At 37.5% G+C, this 21096-nt stretch overlaps 1 protein-coding gene across 1 annotated transcript in view; it reads left to right on the forward strand.

The window, feature by feature from the left end:
- CPQ (carboxypeptidase Q) overlaps positions 1-21096 on the forward strand; it is a 509108-nt gene that overhangs the window by 314480 nt on the left and 173532 nt on the right. Inside the window, exon 5 of the mRNA XM_053559321.1 lies at positions 11217-11328. Coding sequence (XP_053415296.1) covers positions 11217-11328 — 112 coding nt within the window. The remainder of the gene's footprint in view (positions 1-11216; positions 11329-21096) is intronic.

Here is a 21096-nt window from a genome sequence, read left to right on the forward strand (position 1 = left end):
ATCTGGGGAGTACTGTTCCCTTGTTGGACCACTCAGATTTATTCTTCTCCTGAGCTGAAATCCACCTGCATATGCCCTCTTCTCACTGACCTGGTTTGCCTTCTGGTCAGCCTACTCTTCTTGCAAATGAAGCATAGCATTTTGACACCTTCTCTTCTCCAAGGTAACACTCAGTTACTCTCCAAACAATGCATTTGAAGTCACTGTAAAATACTGATAGCACTTTTCTGCCCACATTTTCTTCCAAAAGCTCTCCCCAAGTGTTCTGGAGGAAAAGAAGAAAAAGTCATTTGATTAGTTTAGAGTAAATCATTTCATATATTCAAGAATATTATCTTTAGCAATCCTAAAAATTATTTGAACATTTTCTCATGGCTAAGAAATGGTGTTTGCTAAATATGCATATGGCCACCTGAATTTCTTGAATTATGCCAGAAACACTACTATCAATCCACCAGATCAAAGTGTGTACCTTCATATTTCTTTCTACTGTCTGATCAGTTTTAAGCTACAATTTCAGCTTCATAATAGTCCTACTTATTTGATGCAACAAATGAATAATTCATTTATACTTTTGTCATCTTAAAATTCATAAGCATATCTCCAAGATATTGATGGAAATGTAAAACAATGGATTTTACATTTTACATCCAACAATGGATGGATTCAAACAGGGGTCTTCAAACTGCAGCCCGCAGACCACATGAGGCAGTGTGATTGCATTTGTTCCCGTTTTGTTTTTTAACTTCAAAATAAGATATGTGCAGTGTGCACAGGAATTTGTTCATAGTTTTTTTTTTTTTTTTTAAACTATAGTCTGGCCTTTCAATGGTCTGATGGGCAGTGAACTGGCTCCCTGTTTAAAAAGCTTAAGGACCCCTGGGAGATAAAATTTAAATGCTGACATTTAAATTTTAATGTAAAATATAATTTAGTGAGAATCATACTTTGATACTTTTATTTCTTTTAATCTTAAGCTTGAATTTACACGTCAAAATAAAAGTTGTTTTTATGTATTGTCATCCTAGGAAGCCACACAGCTACCCTAAAATTCACTGACAAGTCATGGGACTTGAGATGGTTGACTTCTGACTCTCATTGCCGCTTTGCCAGGGCATGACAGAGGGGAGCCAACCATTAAGATAGAAACACTCTGAGTCACATTTGTATAAAGTACACATGGCTGGGTGTTTCTGAGAGCTACAAAGGCTTCTGGAATTTTAGAAATCATTAGAGACCAAGAAGAATCCTTCAGCTTATAAACGTAAATGGTCAAAATTTAAGTCAAAGAAAGTTTCCCTTGGTAGCAATCACCTTGACCCCCATTTTCTATAATGAAAGATTAGGTTATTTAAATCTGACTACAAGTGTCCATAGGCACCCATGTTTCTATTTGTTTTTTTTTAATCCTACCCACTTAAGCCTGAAAAAAGTCAGGTGACATAATGGTTGTAAGGAGTGAGAAATTCTAGTTGTGTGCTGTACCATGTTTGGATTTGACCATAGGAAATATGTTGACATACAAGTTACCTAAACTCTCTACGCCCCTTCCCTCCTCTCAGGAAACTCAAATGCAATGTTGTCATTCAATTCTTCTACTCCTCCCATCTTTGCAAATGAGACAACCCATTCCTTGATTGCTGAGGCTAAAGGAGAAGGAATTCAGATGCATGGTTCTGTCACTTAAAAGAGTGTCTTTCGTTGATCCAGTCATGACTTCTGAGTGAAACCTAGATGGCTCCTTTCATCAGAATGATTTCTTTCCACAGATATTGTCTGTTGTGTTTCTATCATGAAATCAATGTTGAATCAAGTTCAGCCATTTCTTCCAAACGCAATGCAATCACATTTTATAAATGTATCTAAGGCTTGGTTTTCATCCGCCACAGATAAATTAGGCACTTATTGTTTTATCCTCAGATGTCAATTCAGTAACATGCTCATCAGAGGCCATGATCTTCCTGTCATGAGTCTAATCTGAGTGTCCTGTATAAGTAAGAGGGGGTAGGTAGTCTGGGAGCAGAAACAGCTCTTTTCAGGAATAGCTGTGGTGATGCACAAGCAGTTGGACAGATGGCCCATTTTCTTGTGAAAGCAGTCTGTATCTTACAAGCTAACACCCAATAGCTTCACTAATAAGAGATCAACCCAAAAGGAACTTACGCATTTGCTGCGCTGTCCCTGAACATATCCCATGTCAAGAGCCCAGCTTCATTCTGTAGCCCACCTTGTCTGAATCACTGGGGAGGAAAATATTCATTCAACCATAGTCCCTTGTGTCTGCACTGGACAACAGCACAGTCCATTCAGCACCTGCCCTCTGGAAGCCAAGGCTTTGTCTCCAACAATATTATAAAAACAGAAATTTCTTGAAATGTGCCTGCCCACCTGTGTTTAAACTCTAACTTATTGGAAGATGCTTGACAGCCTGAAAGGGGATGCTCAAGGAGAAGTCTGTTGAGGTTAGAGAGACTTTTTGAAAGACAAGTTCTTTTTTTTTTTTTGTAGAGACAGAGTCTCACTTTATGGCCCTCAGTAGAGTGCGTGGCATCACACAGCTCACAGCAACCTCCAACTCCTGGGCTTAAGCGATTCTTCTCCCTTTAATGTGATTAGAAGACAGCAGGAATTCTTGAAAACTCTCATGTGATATTGTACTATATGGAGCTTGGAAGGTTTTATTTATCCCTTCTCTAGTTTTCCATGTAAGACCTAAGGATGTATCCTATTTTAGAAACTCTACAAGAAAAAAAGTTTTCCATAACTCTTCCCCTGTTAGCCATTTTTTTTACTTCTACAAATGCCTTATCAGAAAATTCTTGCTTACTTTTATGACCCTAATGCTCACTGCTGCAGCCCCAGCCTGGCTCCCTTTGCTTTTCTTCTGATGTTTACATCCTCCACTGTGGGACCTGTCTTAACTAAAGCCCATTATTAAGTCACTCTTTGGCCTTTTCTCTAAAAGGCTAAATAATGAGAGTTTTTTCCTCCTTTTTTGTAGGTCATAATTTTCAACCATTTAATGATTTTTGTTGTAAAAAATTTGATTGAGGATTTCCTGTATCTGGAAATGCAGTAGGCCTTGAACTTTGTAACTCTTAAGACGACGTCTCCTATCTCTGAAAATACACCAAATACAATTAAGATTAAAAGAATTATGGAGCTGGAAATAAACCAAACTATCACAAAATCAAAAATCAGAAACACTAAGTAGTTGTCTTTCTGGGTTTTTTTGAGCAAAGTATTTGTAAAATGAAGCATACTTCACTGTCAGATGGGCATCCTGTTTACTGACAATTGAGCAACAAGGATGTGGTCAGGTTGGATAAATAACTGCAACTCACAACGCACATAATTTTAAATGAAGATGTTAAAAGTTAAGTATGCCAGGAAGATAAATAGGACCGAACAGTGGCCTGGTTTTGCGTTGGGGATACATATATAGCTTCTAGTTACTAAGAGCATTTGAAGACTACCCAGCCATTATTGCAATATTATTACTAACTGGACACAGTTTTTTTATATTTTTACGATTATATTTGAGCTTTAGCTAGTTTTTAAGGAGCATACAATCTTTGCCAGGTTTTAGCATCAAGATTATGACAACTTTTTAGATAAATATAGACATTTCCTTTTTTTTTTCTTTAGAATAGTTGAGATAAGACAAGACCAAGCTGTCATTTGTTTGGTTGAACTCACTTATAAATCTATCTGAGCCTGTGCCTTTCAAAGGTAGATCTTTGATAATTCTTACTATTGTTTAATATAGCACACATACCAAGACTTTATTTATCTATGTACAATGTAGAGAATAGTAATGGAAGGATCACATATGTTCTCACCACTGTTTCAGTAGAACCAATACTATCAGAGGCTTCGACCTACTGTGTGCTCCTTCTTGAACCTCTCCTCTTCTCTGTCCCAACCCCCATCTGATTATAAACACTATCCCAATTTTGGTTTGCCATTACTTTGCTTATCTTCATGGTTTTTCCATCTTTGTAGGTATTACTAGAGATTATATTATTTAGTTCACCAAACTTTATATTATAAAATCACACTCATATTTCCTTTGTCACTTTTCTTTTCCTTTTTCTTTTTTTGTTTCCTTTTTTGTCTTGAGATTAATTTATATGTGTAATTGTAGGTCATTTTCCATTTCTGTTACTACTTTGTAATATTCCATTATTTGACCATATCACAATTTATTTATTCATTCTACTGTCAATGGACATTTGGGTTGTTTTCAGTTTGAGACCTTCTGATCGTTTCTGTCTGACCATTTTGGTGCATGTGTCATGAAACCCAAGTGCAAAAATTCCTCTAATGTCTGCACTTAAATTAGAATTGTTGGGTTGCACATATCTTCAACTTTACAAGGATATGTCCAATTGTGTTTCCTGAGTGATTTTAACAATTTCTTTCTCCTACTAGAAGCAGATAAAAATTCTTGGACTCAGTATCCTTGGGAAGATCTCATATCATCAGATTTAAAATTTTTTTGTCAGTTGGTACAAAGACGTTATCTTACTGACAATTTAATTTACTTTTCCCTGATCAATAATGAAATTGGTCATCTTTTCAAATGCTTGATGTCCATTCATAATTTCTTTACTGTAAAAGACCTATTTATGTCTTTTGCTCATCTGTCTTTTAGATTGCTTATCTTTTTCTTCATTGATTAGTAGAAATTCTGTCCCTATTTTGAATGTAAATCATTTGGGGTTATATGTAAAGTCTTCTCCTAATTTGTAGCAACTCCTTTCATTCTGTGATTTCTCTTGATGAACATAAAGGCTTCATTTAATTTATGCATCTTCTCTTCATGTTTTGAATTTTTATATCTTGTTTAGAAAATCATCTGCCCCCACTGAATGCATAAAGATATTTTTATTTCCTTATGAAAGTTTTCATTTTTGACGTCTTCATTTCAGTGTTTAGTTTATCTATAATTATACTGTATTTTTCCTTTTTAGCATTTCCATTTGACTTTTTTATAGTTTTGATATGTCTAATGAAATTCTCCACTAGAGCCTTTAACATATTAATCATAATTTTTTTAAAGTCCTCATCTCATAGTTTAAAGATCTAGGTGGTGATATCTGCGTCCGGTTCTGTGGAATATTACATTTTGTGACAATGGACCTTTTTATTTTTTCTTAATTTATATCTCATAATTTTTATTGGATGCCAGACATTGTATGTAAGAGAACAAACAGTAGAGCCTGAGATGGATAATATTTATGTCTAAAGTGAGAACACCTTTTCTCTTATCAAACCATTAGCATGAGGGTAGCTGAGTTAATCCGTTCATGGTTGAGCTAGGTTTGGAATTTGTGATTTATCTCCTTACCTTTTGTTGTTCACTCACATACTTCACAGGCTGCTGTTATTCTTTAGCCTAGGGCTGAGTATTCCCAGTGTTCTCTCCACTTTCCGGAGGCTCTGTATGTCTGCACCACAGGAGGTGTCTCTGTGGTCTTGCCTTCTCCCCTGCCCCATAAACTAGTATTGCTCTGCCTGGTACTCAGTGCAAAACTCTTGGTGGGGACAAGGTGATTTCTTGGTTCTCCTGCCCCACAGTCTTAGCTAGGCCCTGTGTTCCTGAGCTCAAGGGTAGGGCTTTCTGAATATTTCTGCTCCTCCCCGTGGGGATCACACTCCAAGTGGTGTCATGGGAGTGAGTATCCTGCCCCTTACCTGGTGGCAGTTGAGCTCTACTTTATATCTGGATTCTACTTTATATCAGGATTCTTCTAGGAATGAGGGTTTCTCACTCTTCCCCCAGAGATGAGTGCTTTTCCTAATGTCAATGAAGACTGGGCAATTTTCTAACCCTCTCCCCATAGCCAATGCCTTTGCCTGGGACTGGCATGAAGGACAGTTTCCTGCCTCTCCCCCAAAGCCATATGGCTTCTGCTTCCTATTAAAGAAGGGTCCCCAAAGCCCGCATGTTTGCCACCTGGCTTCCAGCAGCTTCCAGCAGCCTCCAACCAGCACCTGCAATTCTGCACTGCTGCGATGGGCTCTTCCACCCTGTTGCCAATCTTCCTTCTGAGTACCTGATGGAAGCCTGTGGAAAAGATCTGGAAAATGTACCCAGTGCCCTGATGTGTGGGTTTCCAGGGACTCTGAACTCTCGTGCTAATCCACATTTGCCCTGTGAGTATACATCATCAACATTTCAGTTGCATTCTTCACTCCAGTTTTTAAGACTGCCCCCTCTCCCTGCTATCACTGCCGAAGGCAAAACAATTCTTGTGTCTCATCTCCCCTTGGAATGGGCTTGCCATCTTCTGGAATTTAGTTCCTCTGATCAAATTACTATCTCAGATCTCTGATGGACTTTTGAAAAGTTAAGATTTTATAGATGACCCAGCTTTATCTTATTGTTAGTGTGGGCATAGCATTCCTTTGTAGATATCAACATTTTAAGAGGAAGTAGACTGATTTCCCCCCACAAACTGATTTTCGATGAATAAGTTTCCATGAATTGGCCTGTTTTCCTTTCATCCTTCAGTCTGCTTCCCCACTAGCAATGATTCTTAAAGATATACATGGGAGCTTATAATTCCTTTGTAGCTTCTCATCATTTAGAATGAAATCCAATTCCTCGCTGCGCCCGACAAGTTTCTACTTGCTCCAGTGATCTCCCTGGGCGCACTTTTCCTCACTCCTGTCTTCAGTCTAGAAACACCAGCTTTCTGGCCATCTTCAGACATACCACACCGTGCCTACCCAGAGCTTTTCCACGTTTCTTCACACTGCTTAGAATCCTCACTCCCCAGGCTTTGCATGGCTCACTTTCTGTCATCATTCAGGGATCTGCTCAAATATCATCTCTGTAGGGAGAGACCTTCCCTGACAGTTCTACCTGAAATAGCCTCATTTTCCACCCTCTCCCTGCCAACACCACTCTCTATTTCCTTTCTCTGCTTTATTTTTCTCTATCACACTTAAAACTAACATTATATTGTGATTTTTTATTTATTTTTCATCTCTTCCACCAAAATGTAAATTCCATTAAGGCAGAATATCTGCTTTTTTCAGTCATTTCTGTGTTTCTAGTGCCTAGAAGGAACTGATACAAATTGATGAAGAAAACCATGAATGAATGCCAAAGAAAATGAAATCTTCTCCAGTATCTTGCATTAGCTCATTTTCATAAGAAAGCACTCCCTCTGAGGCTGCTTGCTCTCCTTCCTTCTGCCATATCTTGGTTGTGTTCTGATTCATTTTATAATCAAGTGAATCTGTTTGGACTCTATCCTCATCCTGCCTGTAAGGGAGAAGTGAGGGCTTGTCCTTGGGCTGCTCCCTGGGCACTCTCGGTTCTGTCCTGCTCCTCTCCCCCATCCATAGCTGGCATGCAGGTGGGTATCATGCTGACAGTCTAATTCCTCATCCCAGCAGGCTTTCATCCAGACCATTTTCTGCCCTACTGTGGTAGGCGCTCCCCCTACTCCCAAGCCCCTCATTCCCGACGTAGTCAGGGCTAATATGTGCTTCCCAAATAATGAACCCTACATTTCAGAGAACCAGAGTTCCCATTCTGTCTTCCTAGTTGTTTTGCTCTGGTGGCTATGGCTGCGGCTGTGGCTCTTGTTTTAGTAATTTTATACTCTCTACCGTGTTTGGAAGAGATGGTGATGGAAAGAAAGATGGTGCAAAGGAATGGATTAGTGTAGTACATGCCGCATCCACTGACATGAGTTGGGTGCTCAGGAGCACCCACTTCCCCATTGGGTCTAAAGATCCATATCTAGCAAGAGTGGCAGTGAAGAGGCTGTGCATTTTCCTGTCTTTTATCAGGTAATTATCATTCATAATAACTGAACTGGAGTTTACTACATCTCTGGGTAGTCTGTTTTTGTTTTGCTTAAATAAGATCTAACTTTATTATAATTAATGCTCATTTATACCTGACCCTGACACACAGCAGATTCTTGGTGATCTCGCAACTCATATGCTTTTCTGCAATATCTTTTGTGAGGCTGCCTTAATGAATACTAGCCAGATCCCATTTTGGATGAGACTCTCTGCACTACTATTTTCTAAGTGTATGTAGAAGTTCTTATGATTAGGAAAATCCAATTTCATTCAAAATGCTACTGAATTGGAAGTAGCTTTTTGTTATTACCTAATTTAAAATCAATAGATATTAAAATTATAACTGCTATCTCATTGTGGCACCAGTTTTTTCTCCTGATTTAAAAAAATATATACTAACATAAGCTCTCATAATCCAAATAGTATGTTATTATTCTTCCAGAGCACTACACGAAAGACCTTATCTTTGGGATCACATTTAGTTTCCTATGATTCAGAAACCATTTGTCCTGTTCTTAAACTGCTAGTTTAAGTAGTACTTCTAGATTAAAGAATAGAGGAATTTTTTAAAAATGTAAAGAAGCATGATTGTAAACAACCTGAATTATTCTGAAGGAAATTTGAAGAATAGAATAATAGGTGCTTAGATTTAGTTACTCCCATGCGTTGTCTGAGGAAAAGTTCATTAAAACATATTCTGACATTTTTAATCCACAGGAATGTTGTTGGGAAAATCGTTCTGAGGGTTGTGAGAATGTTGACTAATTGAGCTATTCGTCCCACATGGGATTACAACACTTTCTGAATCAGAAGTTCCTGCAATTGCAACATGTTTTGTTCCTTATTCTTTGTTGTTTTTATTCCCCCCTTAGAAACAGTCCATTTGGGTTCATTACATGGCCATTTGTGCATTTGGGGCATCACACTTGTTTGCAATTACAGTGAAGTCCTAGGAGGCCGGGCCTGTGTGCAAGTCAACAGGAGGTCCTGCAGATGCTCCCTTAATCAGCCAGTGCAGAGTTACCCGGATATTTTAAACCCCAAATCCTTGTTTACCAAGGTCATGGGGAATTTTTGTTTTAGCCATTAAGAAAATTGGTTCAACTTTGGTTGCTTACTATATGCTGTGCACAGCTATCAATCTGGTGAACTTTTTACATTTTGTGTTTTTGAGTTGGAGTCTTGCTCGTGTCACTCAGGCTAGAGATCAGTGGTGCAGTCATAGCTCACTGAAGCCTCAAACTCCTGAAATCAAGCAATCCTCCTGCCTTTGCCTCCCAGCTAGCTAGGACTACAGGCATGGACCACCATATCTAGCTAATGATTTATAATTATTTTTTAGTAGAGATGGGGTCTCACTGTGTTACCCATGCTGGTCTTGAATTCCTGGCCTCAAGGCAAACAATCCTCCCAACCTTGTCCTCCCAAAGTGCTGGGATTACAGGCCTAGCCTTTTTAAACTTTTTATTGAAGTGTAATATTCTCAGAGAAAGTGCACGAATCCTAAAGTGTATAACAAGGTGAAATTTTCACAAACTGAGCATACCTGTTTAACTGCTACCCGGATTGGGAAACAGAACGTGAGGAGCACCCCTCCCTCCTGTCTCTAAATCTCCTCACCAAGGGTACCCACTCTCTTATTCTGCTTGTTTTTATTCTTTGTATAAACAGAATTATATACAATGTGTTATTTTGTATCTGGCTTCTTTCATTTTTCATTCTGTTTATGAGATTCATCCAAATTTATCCTGTATTGTGCTTGTGCATTTTTCCATTGTTACTGGTGAATGCCTGCAATTTATTCATTCTCCTGTTAACAGGCATTTGAATAGGGTCTGATGTGAGGGAAGGTAGAGACTACCATGAATAGTGTTATTTAAAAAATCATATTTAATTTTAGATATGTTGTCTTGCTGGGTTGCCTCCTGACCTCAAGCAATCCTTCTGCTTCACCCTGTATCATGAATATTTTGTTATGAACATTCTAGCACGTGTCTTTTGGTTAAACTACACACACACACTACATTCCTGTTGAATACATAGCTAGGAGTAAGACTTCTGGGTCATAAGGTATATATATGTTCTGATTTGTTTTTCGAGTGGTTGTGTGTACTTAACACTCACTCCAGCAAACCTACGAGAGTTTCTGTCACTATTTCTTCACCGATAATTGGCATATTCCGTCTTTTTCAAAACTAAAAATATTCCTCCTTATGTGCTTATCCTTAGCTGTTCTGGAGGATATGTATTGAATGTGGTTCAATTTGTATTTCCTTGATGACAATGGACCTGAGTAACCTCTGACACACAAAGAAATGTGTATATCTTTGTGATTTTTCAAGTCTTTCGGTGTTTTTCTAGGGGTTGATTCCTTTTGTTACTGTTTCATAGAAATTCTTTCTATAACTGGATCTGAGTTCTTTCTTGTGTATATGATATGCATGGTGAGTATTTTCTTCCCCTCTGTGGGTTGCCTTTTCACACTCTTAATGGGGTCTTTTGATGCCCAGATAGTCCTAATTTTTAAAAAGTCCAATTTACTTGTTTCTCTTTTATGTTTTATGCTTTTTGTGTCTAGTTTAAGAAATCTTTCCCTAGCCCCATTGTCAAAGCTGTTCTAAGCTTTTCTTTAAAATCTTTATTTAGTTCTATAATCCATCCGACTTGAAATTTGTATATTGTATAATGTAGAGATAAAGGCACATTTTTTTCCATATCGCTATTCTATTGACCCAGCATTATTTTACTTGGTTTTTAACTTGTTTGAAATGTGTCCACAACATTTAGTTGAAGAATTAACTAATGCTTCCTGAAAAAATAATTTAAAACTATGGTGATTTAAATTTTATAATTTAATTTCTAGATTTAACACAAGTAAATTAAAATCTCTCTTAAAAGTTCTTCTGTTCAATTAAATCTAGTTTTTAAATATATCAATTTATTTATCTAGCACTAGAGTAATTTATAGGGCAAAAAATCATTTTTTAATAAATTTTAATTCTTACTTTTTCATTTGAATTCAACATAAGTTTTTTATGTGTCTTCTAGAATTTGGGACAGTCGAGAATATGGTTGATGTTTAGGGCTCCATTTTTATGTCATTTAGGTTTTAAAGCATGTAACAAATTTATGAACTATCTGTTAGAAATAAGCTAATTTCTTTAGTACTCAAAATTATATTTTAAAAGGTACAAAGGAAGGATTTTTTTATTACAATTAGGATGACTTTAGACATTTTATATAATGCCTCTCTACCAAGCTTTCCACTAGTAATCACACATATCTTTTAAGATGTGAAAATATAAGAGAAAATATAAAGATTTCATTTTTGTGTGATATCTTTGTTACTTAGCTTTATTTTTTTCTCCTTCTATTATTTGTTCCAGGTTGTACTGGTCAGTGGACATCTGGACAGCTGGGATGTTGGGCAGGGGGCCATGGATGACGGTGGTGGAGCCTTTATATCATGGGAAGCACTCTCACTTATCAGAGATCTTGGTAAATATTTAAAAAATTGTTAATTAATATGTGAGGATCTTAGTAATGACATGTTTAATTCAATACACAAAATACTTAACAGATTAGTGACTATGGTGTGCTCAAAGATCCTCCTGAAATCTATACATTTTTTGGTTGGTTGATTCCCAGAAAAGAACTAACTTATCCCCTTATATAAATAAATTTTTACTTAGGTATACTCTAGATATCCAGATCATCAAATATTATTATTAGCCACTGGAAAAAATGAACAAGCAAATAAAATTTCAGCAAATGTAACCACATCAGCTAGAGACTATGCAAGGAAAACGTGACCAAATGCAAAGATAAACCAGCAGCGCCTCCTACTTCCTTTTCCTTGTTCAACTTTAGCTATTGTCAGACTAGTCAGATAATGGACAAAGTTGCTGGTCATCTTTCATTATAAAAATCCAAAAGAGTGACCTAGGACTGAAAAAATGATTCCTAGCTACAATGAGGAGCCCAGGCTGAAAAGTTGGACCTAGCTAAACCTAACTGTGGAGAAAATGGACAGGCATAAAAAGGAAGGGCTGATAGTAAAGGTAACTAATTTTGATGACCATATTTGTAAACAGAAAACATTCATTACCTCCTTATGTGCTGGTCAAAAGGTGTGGATTTTGAGAGTGGTAAGAAATAATGCAATAGTCTGAAGTTAGTGTTTCATATCTGAATCAGACCAGTGGTGGTTTGCAAAAGCCTCATCAGCAGAATGTCTTGAGTCATATTGTGGAATAACCTGGTTCCAGATGTGGCAAAAATCAGAACATTCTATTTCTTATTTAGGAACATGTGCATAAATTCTTTCTTTTTCTCCAGCTTTTAGTAAGTCCTTCTAATCCTGATAAATTGGCCCATTAAATAATTGTTTATCGTCTTAAAAGTAAGTTGTGAAAATTGTCTTGTTTGGGAGCAAATCCTTAGTGTAACATTTTGATTTATGTCTTACTTATAATTTAAAAGGGAGAAATGGAAAAGTGGTCATGCATTTTTTACTTCTAAATTGGCTATTTGTTCTTAACCTTGGCACCACTGACACTTTGGACAAGATAATTCCTTGCTGTGGGGTCTGTCCCGTGTGTGGTGGGATGTTTCACAGTATCTCTGGCTGTACTGCCCCTCCCACCTTCCCCCAACAAGTTGTGACAGCCAAAAGTGTGTCCAGATATTACCAGATATCCTCTGGGGAGGGCAGGGGTGACAACTGCCTCACAACTACTAAAATAAACTAACAAAAAAATCTTTAAGTAACCTGAGTACAGGATTTAAAAAAAAAAAAAAAAGGAAAGAAAAGGGAGAGAAAGAAGGCAGGCAGGCAGGCAGGCTGGGCGGTGGTTCACACCTGTAATCCTAGCCCTCTGGGAGGTTGAGGCAGGTAGATTGCTTGAGCTCAGGAGTTCAAGACTATCCTGAAAAACAGTGAGACCTGTATCACTACTAAAATTAGAAAAACTAGCTGGGAATGGGAGCAGGTGCCTGTAGTCTCAGCAACTCGGGAGGCTGAGGCAGGAGGATTGCTCGAGCCCAAGAGAGTTTGAGGTGAGCTATGGTACCAGGGTACTCTACCCAGGGCAACAGAGTGAGACTCTGACTCAAAACAAACAAACAAAATCCAGACTAATTGGAAATCTTAAATTGTATATACTTATACTTTTAGCACCATTATCATGCATGACAGAAAAAATACCTGACCACCTCCCGTGCTTTTTATAAAGCACTCTGTAAAAACACAGGTTTTAATCATGTCTTCTGTTTTCAAAATCCCTGGAATATAATTGGCAACCTACATAATACACCTATGGACATAGTTAGCAATATAGATGTAGTTTCAACATCTACTTACAGAACTGGATAAGGTTTGAAAGAGAAATTATCTAACAAATAAAACCAAAAAACACACTTTCCTTCACAGAAGATCTGGTAAGACTCTATGAATTCTTTCCTTTTCCTTTTCCCTTAAAAAAATCTTCCCTTAGCTTGCTCTTCTTTTTTTTTCCCTTCACATAATTCTAGAAAGAAGAGGCTTCTACAGCAAAGTAGACAAAGACAAACATTTTTTTTTTCTCTTCGTAGAGCACAGATACTTATTTTGGAGGTTCATTTTATTTCAACGTGTTCAACTAGCTTCATTGGAATGGTATGGTAAAAAGAAAAACTAGATCCATCTGAAGTGGACTTAGGTCTCTCTGTTCTACAAACCCATGTTGTGGGGTTCAAGCAAATCTTTTAAGCACTTGGGGCTCCATTTTCCTCATCTTCTATTCAACTGTAAGTTTCCAAAGTATTTTTGCTCTAGATTAGAAGAGAAAGTATATCTTCTCTAAGCTTTGAATCTTACTTCCTTAGTACTCAGCATGAGACCCTAAATTGCTGTTAATTGAGTTGAATTAAATTGCATGGAGAAATGTCAAATGCTGTGCAAAGGTGAATTGAGTATCTTTTTCCAACTCTGAAGTACACTGACTTCAGTTCCTTTTGATCAGTGATCAGTGTCTTTAATTCAGGACTTAAATCTCCAAAAGATTTCTGACAACCTATGTAAACATTTGAATGAAACTCTAAAATAAAGAGTAATATTTCCCATTAGTGGTGTTATGAAACATCATGATATACCGTTAAAGAGAAACCACAGGAATCTAGAGCCAGACTGCCTGAGAACAAATCTCAGTTGTGCAACTTCCTAGCTGTGTGGCTTTGGACAAGTTACTTTGCCTCTTTGTGCCTCAGTCTTTTCATATGTGAAATAGGTATTAAAATAGTTCCTAAATTTAAAAAATAAATAAGCTGTTTACATGATTTACTTAGAAAGGGGCCTGAACTTATCCAAGTTCTTAATAAATATTAACTTTTATAACTTAATAGCAGAACTCTCAACAGTATCGTATTTTTTATATAAGAGGGGATAATTTTTTATACCCCCATTAGTGATTACCTCTTAATTTATTATTTATATTAATGTAACTCTAGGACTAGCTGCTATCATATCACTAAAATAGCCTTCCCCTTTACAATTTAAGTCATTCTCTGTTGTATATGGAAACCTGGTGACCCCTCTACTTTTTTCCATTTTCATCCTAAATTTTCATGAGTATTACATTTCTCCCAGTCACTTCTTTCTTCCCTGTCTTGCTCTTGTTGAATGCCCAGTATCCACCCTGTATCTTGCTTCCTGCAGTTGCCCCCCTTGAATCTTACACTTTTAGCTTAAAATTGTTTGTGAATTTCTGTTTATAGATTGTCTATGTATTTTAACATGAAGAGCTGGGTCCAGCATGTAACATATGAGTTCAAGATAAAAATTGCTAATATACTTGACTAAGACATAGAGCCTTGGGCTTGAGACCAAGAAATAGGTTCATAATTACATTACTTAATTACATTGAGCCCAAATAGTTTAATTGATGAAATATGAAAGCTCTGTGGCAATCTCTTTTTCCAGGAAAAATACCGTTCCTTGGGTGATATGTCATACCCCATGCATATCAGCATCCCTCAGTGGGGCTTGTTAATGTGAAGTGTTGGTCCACTGGGGTTCTCTGATATTGGGGAATACTTTTCTAAGATTCATCCTTCTGGTATCTTCTCCTTGTTTCCCTCTTTCACTGCTCTTATAGATTCATTCTCTTGCCCGAGCCATCAGCTTACATTATATTCAATTAATCTAATGAAGGAGGTATCTGTGCTTGTAAATATAATCGGTCAATCCTGAATAACTGTCAACAGAAGGCTATTTACTGTGAAGTGCTATTGAATACTTTTTTGTGTTTGTGGTTTACTGGACTTGAAACTGTTTATTGGAAATGTCATTTCCTAGAATATTCTGGTAGCAAGGCACAAAGCCTATAGCCACAGATACTATGCTTTCAAAATGACCATTTGGCATTTGAAAAATAAACTACCCTTTATCCCCAAATTCTTCTAACCTTATAGTTTTTGGAAAAGTTATAATTTTGAGTTTTCAAGCCTAAATAAATGAGAATTAACAGCATTATCTGGTTGTTGAAATGCAGGATATTTAAGAAACATTTCTAGAAAAATGTGTATGGGAGCATCCTGCTTGTGATTATTATAGAGTTGGAAAGTCTATCTCTTAGAAAAATGTTATCTGTATGTTTTTACACTCATTCATGTGATTCCATAACTTTTCAACAAATATTTGTTGTGCATTAAATGCGTATTTGTGCACCAAATGCCCTGTACCAGATAGGGAGGAGACTTGCCCTTTGAAATCCTAGAAATAAGAGAGATATTTAACTCAGCAATTGCAATGAAGTTGTTGTCAGTTTTCTAAATATAGTATGTACAAATTACTTTGGGCACCGGTGAAGAAAGCAACCTGCATGGCTTGTCCAGGTCAGGGCAACTTCACTAAGGTGATATTTGAGCTTTCTTTTCTAAAGATAAATAGACATTCCTGAAGCAAAAGGAGCAAAATAAAGAATTCCCAGCAGAGTGTAGCGCTCCCAGTTCTGCACATCGTTAAAAATGAGGGAACAATTGTTCATAGTAGCAGCTCTGGGATTGTGAGGGGAGGGAAAAGTTGTGGAATCACAGCAGATGCTCACTTTTTTGCCTGATACACATGTATTTACATAATGTTAGACTTTTGTGTAATAATTGTGTTACTTTAGTAATCAAGAAACAGCCCTCAAAAACCTGTCCACAAAAAAAAAAAAAAAAAAAAGACAGGAAAAATAAGAGAAAAATTCTTGATATTGCTATTATTATAAACAGTCTGCTAACAGGAGCAACACAGCAGGCCAAGCCTTCCTGACCCAGAATACACCAGTGAAGGCAGTCTAATGCACCCTGAGGCTTTGAAGCAAGCCCCACTGCAGCTAGAGCTACAGCAGGTTCCCTCTTAGAAGTGGGGTTCCATCTGGGAAGGGGCTTTACTTTTTGAAGGTTCTGGTGAGGTCTGCCTTGAAAAAGCCCCAGGAAATCCAGTCCAGTTACCAGAGGGGAAAGAATGAATAGCACCCAATGAAATGGAGACCTAAAGAGCAGAGCCAGAAACAGCTGGAGCTCTGAAGCCACTTTGGAACTAAGTCCAAACCCAGAAAGGAAATCTCACTTAGGACCTCCTTTGGGCTTAGCCATACCTCCAGTTATAACAAAGGTACTAAGAGGTAGATTTACTAAATACTCGTGTTATTATGCTGTCAGCATTGTTCTAAGTAGTCTACAAGTACATGTTCTCTCTTCTTCCTGACAATAACCCAAGAAGCAGGTAACTCTTGTTACAGCCATTTTATAGATGAAGAAACTGAAGCAGAAAAAAAGCTAAGTACCCTGCACAAGGTCACAGCCCTATTGTGTGAAAATTATAAATCTAGGCCTCCTGACTCTATACCCGATACTTCATAATACTGTTTTGCTGGAACAGCATTCCCATTCTGTTTCTAGGAAAGTGCATCCTCAGGATATCCAGAGATGTTACACAGAAAGACAGAAAAGTTTCTTTTGTTAAGTAAGTTTGGGAAACTCCCTCTTGGTAATTGCTTTATTCATCAAAACCATTTGCTGGGAGAGTTTTCCATGGATACAGTGTACTTTAGCACACACAGCCCTTGAGATCTTTGGTAGTAGCAGACTTGAAGAACAATCCAAGAATATTTGCTCAGATTTGCTTCTAAAACTAAGTTATGAATGACTTTGGATTTGTTTTCATTCTAGATTTTCTGAGCTAGCTTTGGGAGGTTGCAGTTGCCAGAACATTGACAAGGCAGAACCACATGATGGTTCTGTAATTGACACGATAGAACTTATTCTTGCATTGCTCTTCGGAGTGAATTTGTATCCACCCAGCTGCAAACCTTACCCAACGACTAACTTCTTATCTATACTACCCAAATATAGTATTATTGGAAATGTTTGAAATTTACTAAGGACTCTTTCTACCATGTTTTTCTATGGCCCAAATGGGCATGAATTTGGTAGGATTTTTCCTTTCTAGATGGAATTTTTGTCTTACAACTCTCCATGAACTCTTCCCTAGTCTGATTTTGGTTGTTCTTTCTCTACAATTATTCTGTGAACATAAGAAGGGAGAGTAATGGCCTTGAGAAAGTTATTGCTTTAAAAATAACTTTCATTCTCTGTTTTTATTTCAGAGAGAAAAAATAGGTAAAATATGAAATCACTGGTACTTAATATTTTTAGAGAATAATACATCTGCATATGAAACTGTTCAGGAAATTAACTTGCTTTAATCACAAAAAAATTTCCCTCCAATGTTAAATTGCATTTTTATTAATTTAAATTTGAATGTATAGATGGTTGTTTGCTTTTATCTAAAAATATTGGTCTTGGCTTTTTGTATTGCACTAAGTAAGTCAAATACCTAAAATAATAGAAGAATTAGGAACTTTAAGAATTTATTTGTGCCTTTTCCTGTTTTTTTTTTTCTGTTACTTCTAAAAGTATGTTTCTGGTCATGGGCCATTTGTGACTCATTTTCTCATGTGTTTTAAAGATGATCTTATTTTTTATTCAGATTTGTTATTTCCTCCGGTGACAAGTTATGTAGTATCTGGCTTTTCCATAAGATTCATGGCAGATAACATTTTTTTTTTTTTTAAGCCGGGAATTGCTAAGAACTTTTCCTGAAGTTTGAACACATTTATAAGTTTCACTAACACACTTAAGTATCCTTACGTGGTAGACATCATTCAGCTAATATACACATTTCTATTGGCATATGTTAAAAAACAAATCCTGTGGAGATTTGCTAAATATGTCTGTAGGATAAAGTAAGATTTATTAAAAGCAGATCGCTAAGAATGTGGTCTACCTTGAGGTCTACCTTTTAGTTTTGATAGGGTGTGGGAGATTCCACAGTCATTTTAGAGCCATATCCTGCATGACTATTTCTGCTATTATCTTATCATTTAGTTAGAATATACCACTAGTAGATGCAAAGCAGGCCCAGTGGCATGTAGCATTATAACAAATTCCTTCCTGTCTGCTGGAGAGTCTTGAGGTGGCAGTTGAATACTATGACAGGAAGGCCCCCAGGACCCCCTTTCTCTACAGAATGCTTAGCGCATGCCCCACATATGCTTTGGTTTGGCCTGTTTGCCTTAGAAAGTAAAGAAATGTGGTAGTAAAGGAAGTGGAAGCTTAAGAAATTGGTATTATTTATCCCAGAGAAGAGAGATCATGGGAAGACTTAATGATGGTATCCTCAGTGCCCGAGAGGATTTCCTTCCACCCAAGAGGGGAATGCATGCAAATCTAGGGGAGGGCTGTCCAGAAAACCTAGGCTACATCACCAAAACCGCATCATTGTGGTATTGCACAGCTTGTCTTACAGGGGATGTCCTATTTCAATAATAACCTTTGAGGGCGGTGCCTGTGGCTCAGTCGGTAAGACGCCGGCCCCATATACCGAGGGTGGCGGGTTCAAACCCGGCCCCGACCAAACTGCAACCAAAAAATAGCTGGGCGTTGTGGCGGGCACCTGTAGTCCCAGCTACTTGGGAGGCTGAGGCAGGAGAATCACTTAAGCCCAGGAGTTGGAGGTTGCTGTGAGCTGTGTGAGGCCACGGGCCATAAAGTGAGACTCTGTCTCTACAAAAAAAAAATAAAATAAAAAAAATAATAACCTTTGAGTGCCCACTTCATGTCATACAAATAAAATGAATGGACACAGTCCCTTCCATCAAGGAGCTCACAATCAGTCAGCAAATGGCTTACATAGAAAGAAATTTGAGTTAGGCCTTAAAAAGGTAGGAAGTGGGAGAAGAGAGAACAAAATTAGAACTTGTCAAAGTACATACTTTGAGGACTGGAGGGTGTTTTTGTAACTCTAGAGCAATAAGCAAGTGAGGAGTGGTAGGAAATCAGGTAAATGAAAGGTGAGAGTCAGTTTGGGAAGGGTACTGGATGCAAAACTGAAGTTTGGAGTTGATGCAATAGGCAGCAGAAGCCACTGCAAATTTTAAGCACAGGATTGCTTCTTTGTAAAAGGTAGTGGGCTGATTTTCGTTTCCATTCCTAAAGTACTGTGATAAATAGAATGGACACACAGAAAAGTAGAACAGGGAAATTCTAGCTGTACTGAGCCTTGGAAACCACAGCTTTGGAGTTGTGAAGCAAATTGCATTTGCCGTGTGGTAGATGAGCCAGCTTCCACCTCTCTATGCTAAATATACCAAAGAGGAAGTAATGGGGTTTCCAGGCTGCAGGGTTCTTTGCCTACACACTTCTCTGCAGCATGCTAACGCTGCATTTACAAAAGCTGTGGTTTACCCAACTTCCAATGAACTCTGTTCCAGTAAACTTGCCTGAAAACAGAGGTCTACAAGAAACAAGAAAATGTACTATGAACACCTGATTGAACCTTTATTGTTAACTAGGTTTTTAAAATTGTCCTGGAACATAAGAGTTTCATTTATTCTTAGATCCCTTTATTCCTATGAACATTCTCCAAAGCCAGCACTAGGAACAGAGAGTTTCTACTGGGTGTGTGACAGGTTAAAGAACATATTGAGAGGAGTTCTAATGAGAGTACTAATTTGCAGTCCTACCCAGGCTCTCCTTGTGTGTTAGATAATCATCATTGACAAACCAGTGCTCAGCCCATGCTCTTGCCTGACACCGGCATTTCCAGACTATACAGTGTGACCAAGATTTCAGTGACTTTTCAATCCTTTAAGTCATCTTTCCTTAACTCTCAAATAACCCAGAATTTTTAGATAATGAGAGGCAGCGTGGGGGTGTAGAATAAGCATATCCTCTGTGTTAGAATATCTTAGGTTCAAATCCTTCTATACTACTCAGTAACTGAATTATCCTGAACAAATTTTATATCTTAGTTTCCTCTTCTTTACAATGGGAACAATTTATCTTGCATAGTTGACAGGATTATTTAAAATAATTTAGATGCTACCCAGCCCCCACTAAGCCATCAATAAGGGTAACCATCATTATTAGGATGCTAGTGGCCAAAACAACAGCTGTGGATATTCCAGCAGAGAGTATAATCCCAAGACGGGCTCTTAGCTCTCAGATCTTCATATCTGTGTCCATCACACAGTTCATCTTGACCAGGGCCATTCCCATACTGGAGAAGGCCCCAAGATGAAAGAATAGTAGGTGGCTCTGATGAACCCTTCACTTCAGGATAGCCCTGTCCACAAGTGTCTATAAGGCTAATATATGGCCGATTCGCTCCTCATTGCTGTAATGAAGCATTTAGTAGATGCTTCATAAATGTTGTGCAGACTTAAAATGACATTGCTGGTATGTGAAGATGGAAAAATCATTTTTTCCTCTCCCCTTTGTTTTATCAATGTTGTTAACCTAAGTAACACTGCATATAGAAAGATTTATAATAATCCTGAAGAAAAGAATAGTAAAAACAGGAAATATCTGTTGAGGGCAACATAATTTACTTCAATGGAAGTTTTTTGAGAAATGGAAGAAAATCAAGGCAGAGAAAACAAATCAAATCGAGTGCTTACTGTTTATAATTTACCCTGGTAACTGACTTCTCAAGAAATCTTTCTGTTTTTAATGGAGTCAAAGTCTTACAATTTTCAGGCATTCTCAGAAGATGCTCATGTGTAAGAAACCAAGAACCATGACCACTGATGCTTGTATTGTTTTCCTTTCTCTATAATAATGGGATCTTTAAAAAGAAATATACTTAAAATGCAATTGAAACTGTTGAGTTATTGCTTTGATTAATGTGTGTGGGAGAATATAATTCAGGAAGTATTTCAAAGGCTATATTTCTGTTCT

The sequence above is a fragment of the Nycticebus coucang genome, chromosome 13, assembly GCF_027406575.1.
Source record: "Nycticebus coucang isolate mNycCou1 chromosome 13, mNycCou1.pri, whole genome shotgun sequence".
Lineage (NCBI taxonomy): Eukaryota > Metazoa > Chordata > Mammalia > Primates > Lorisidae > Nycticebus > Nycticebus coucang.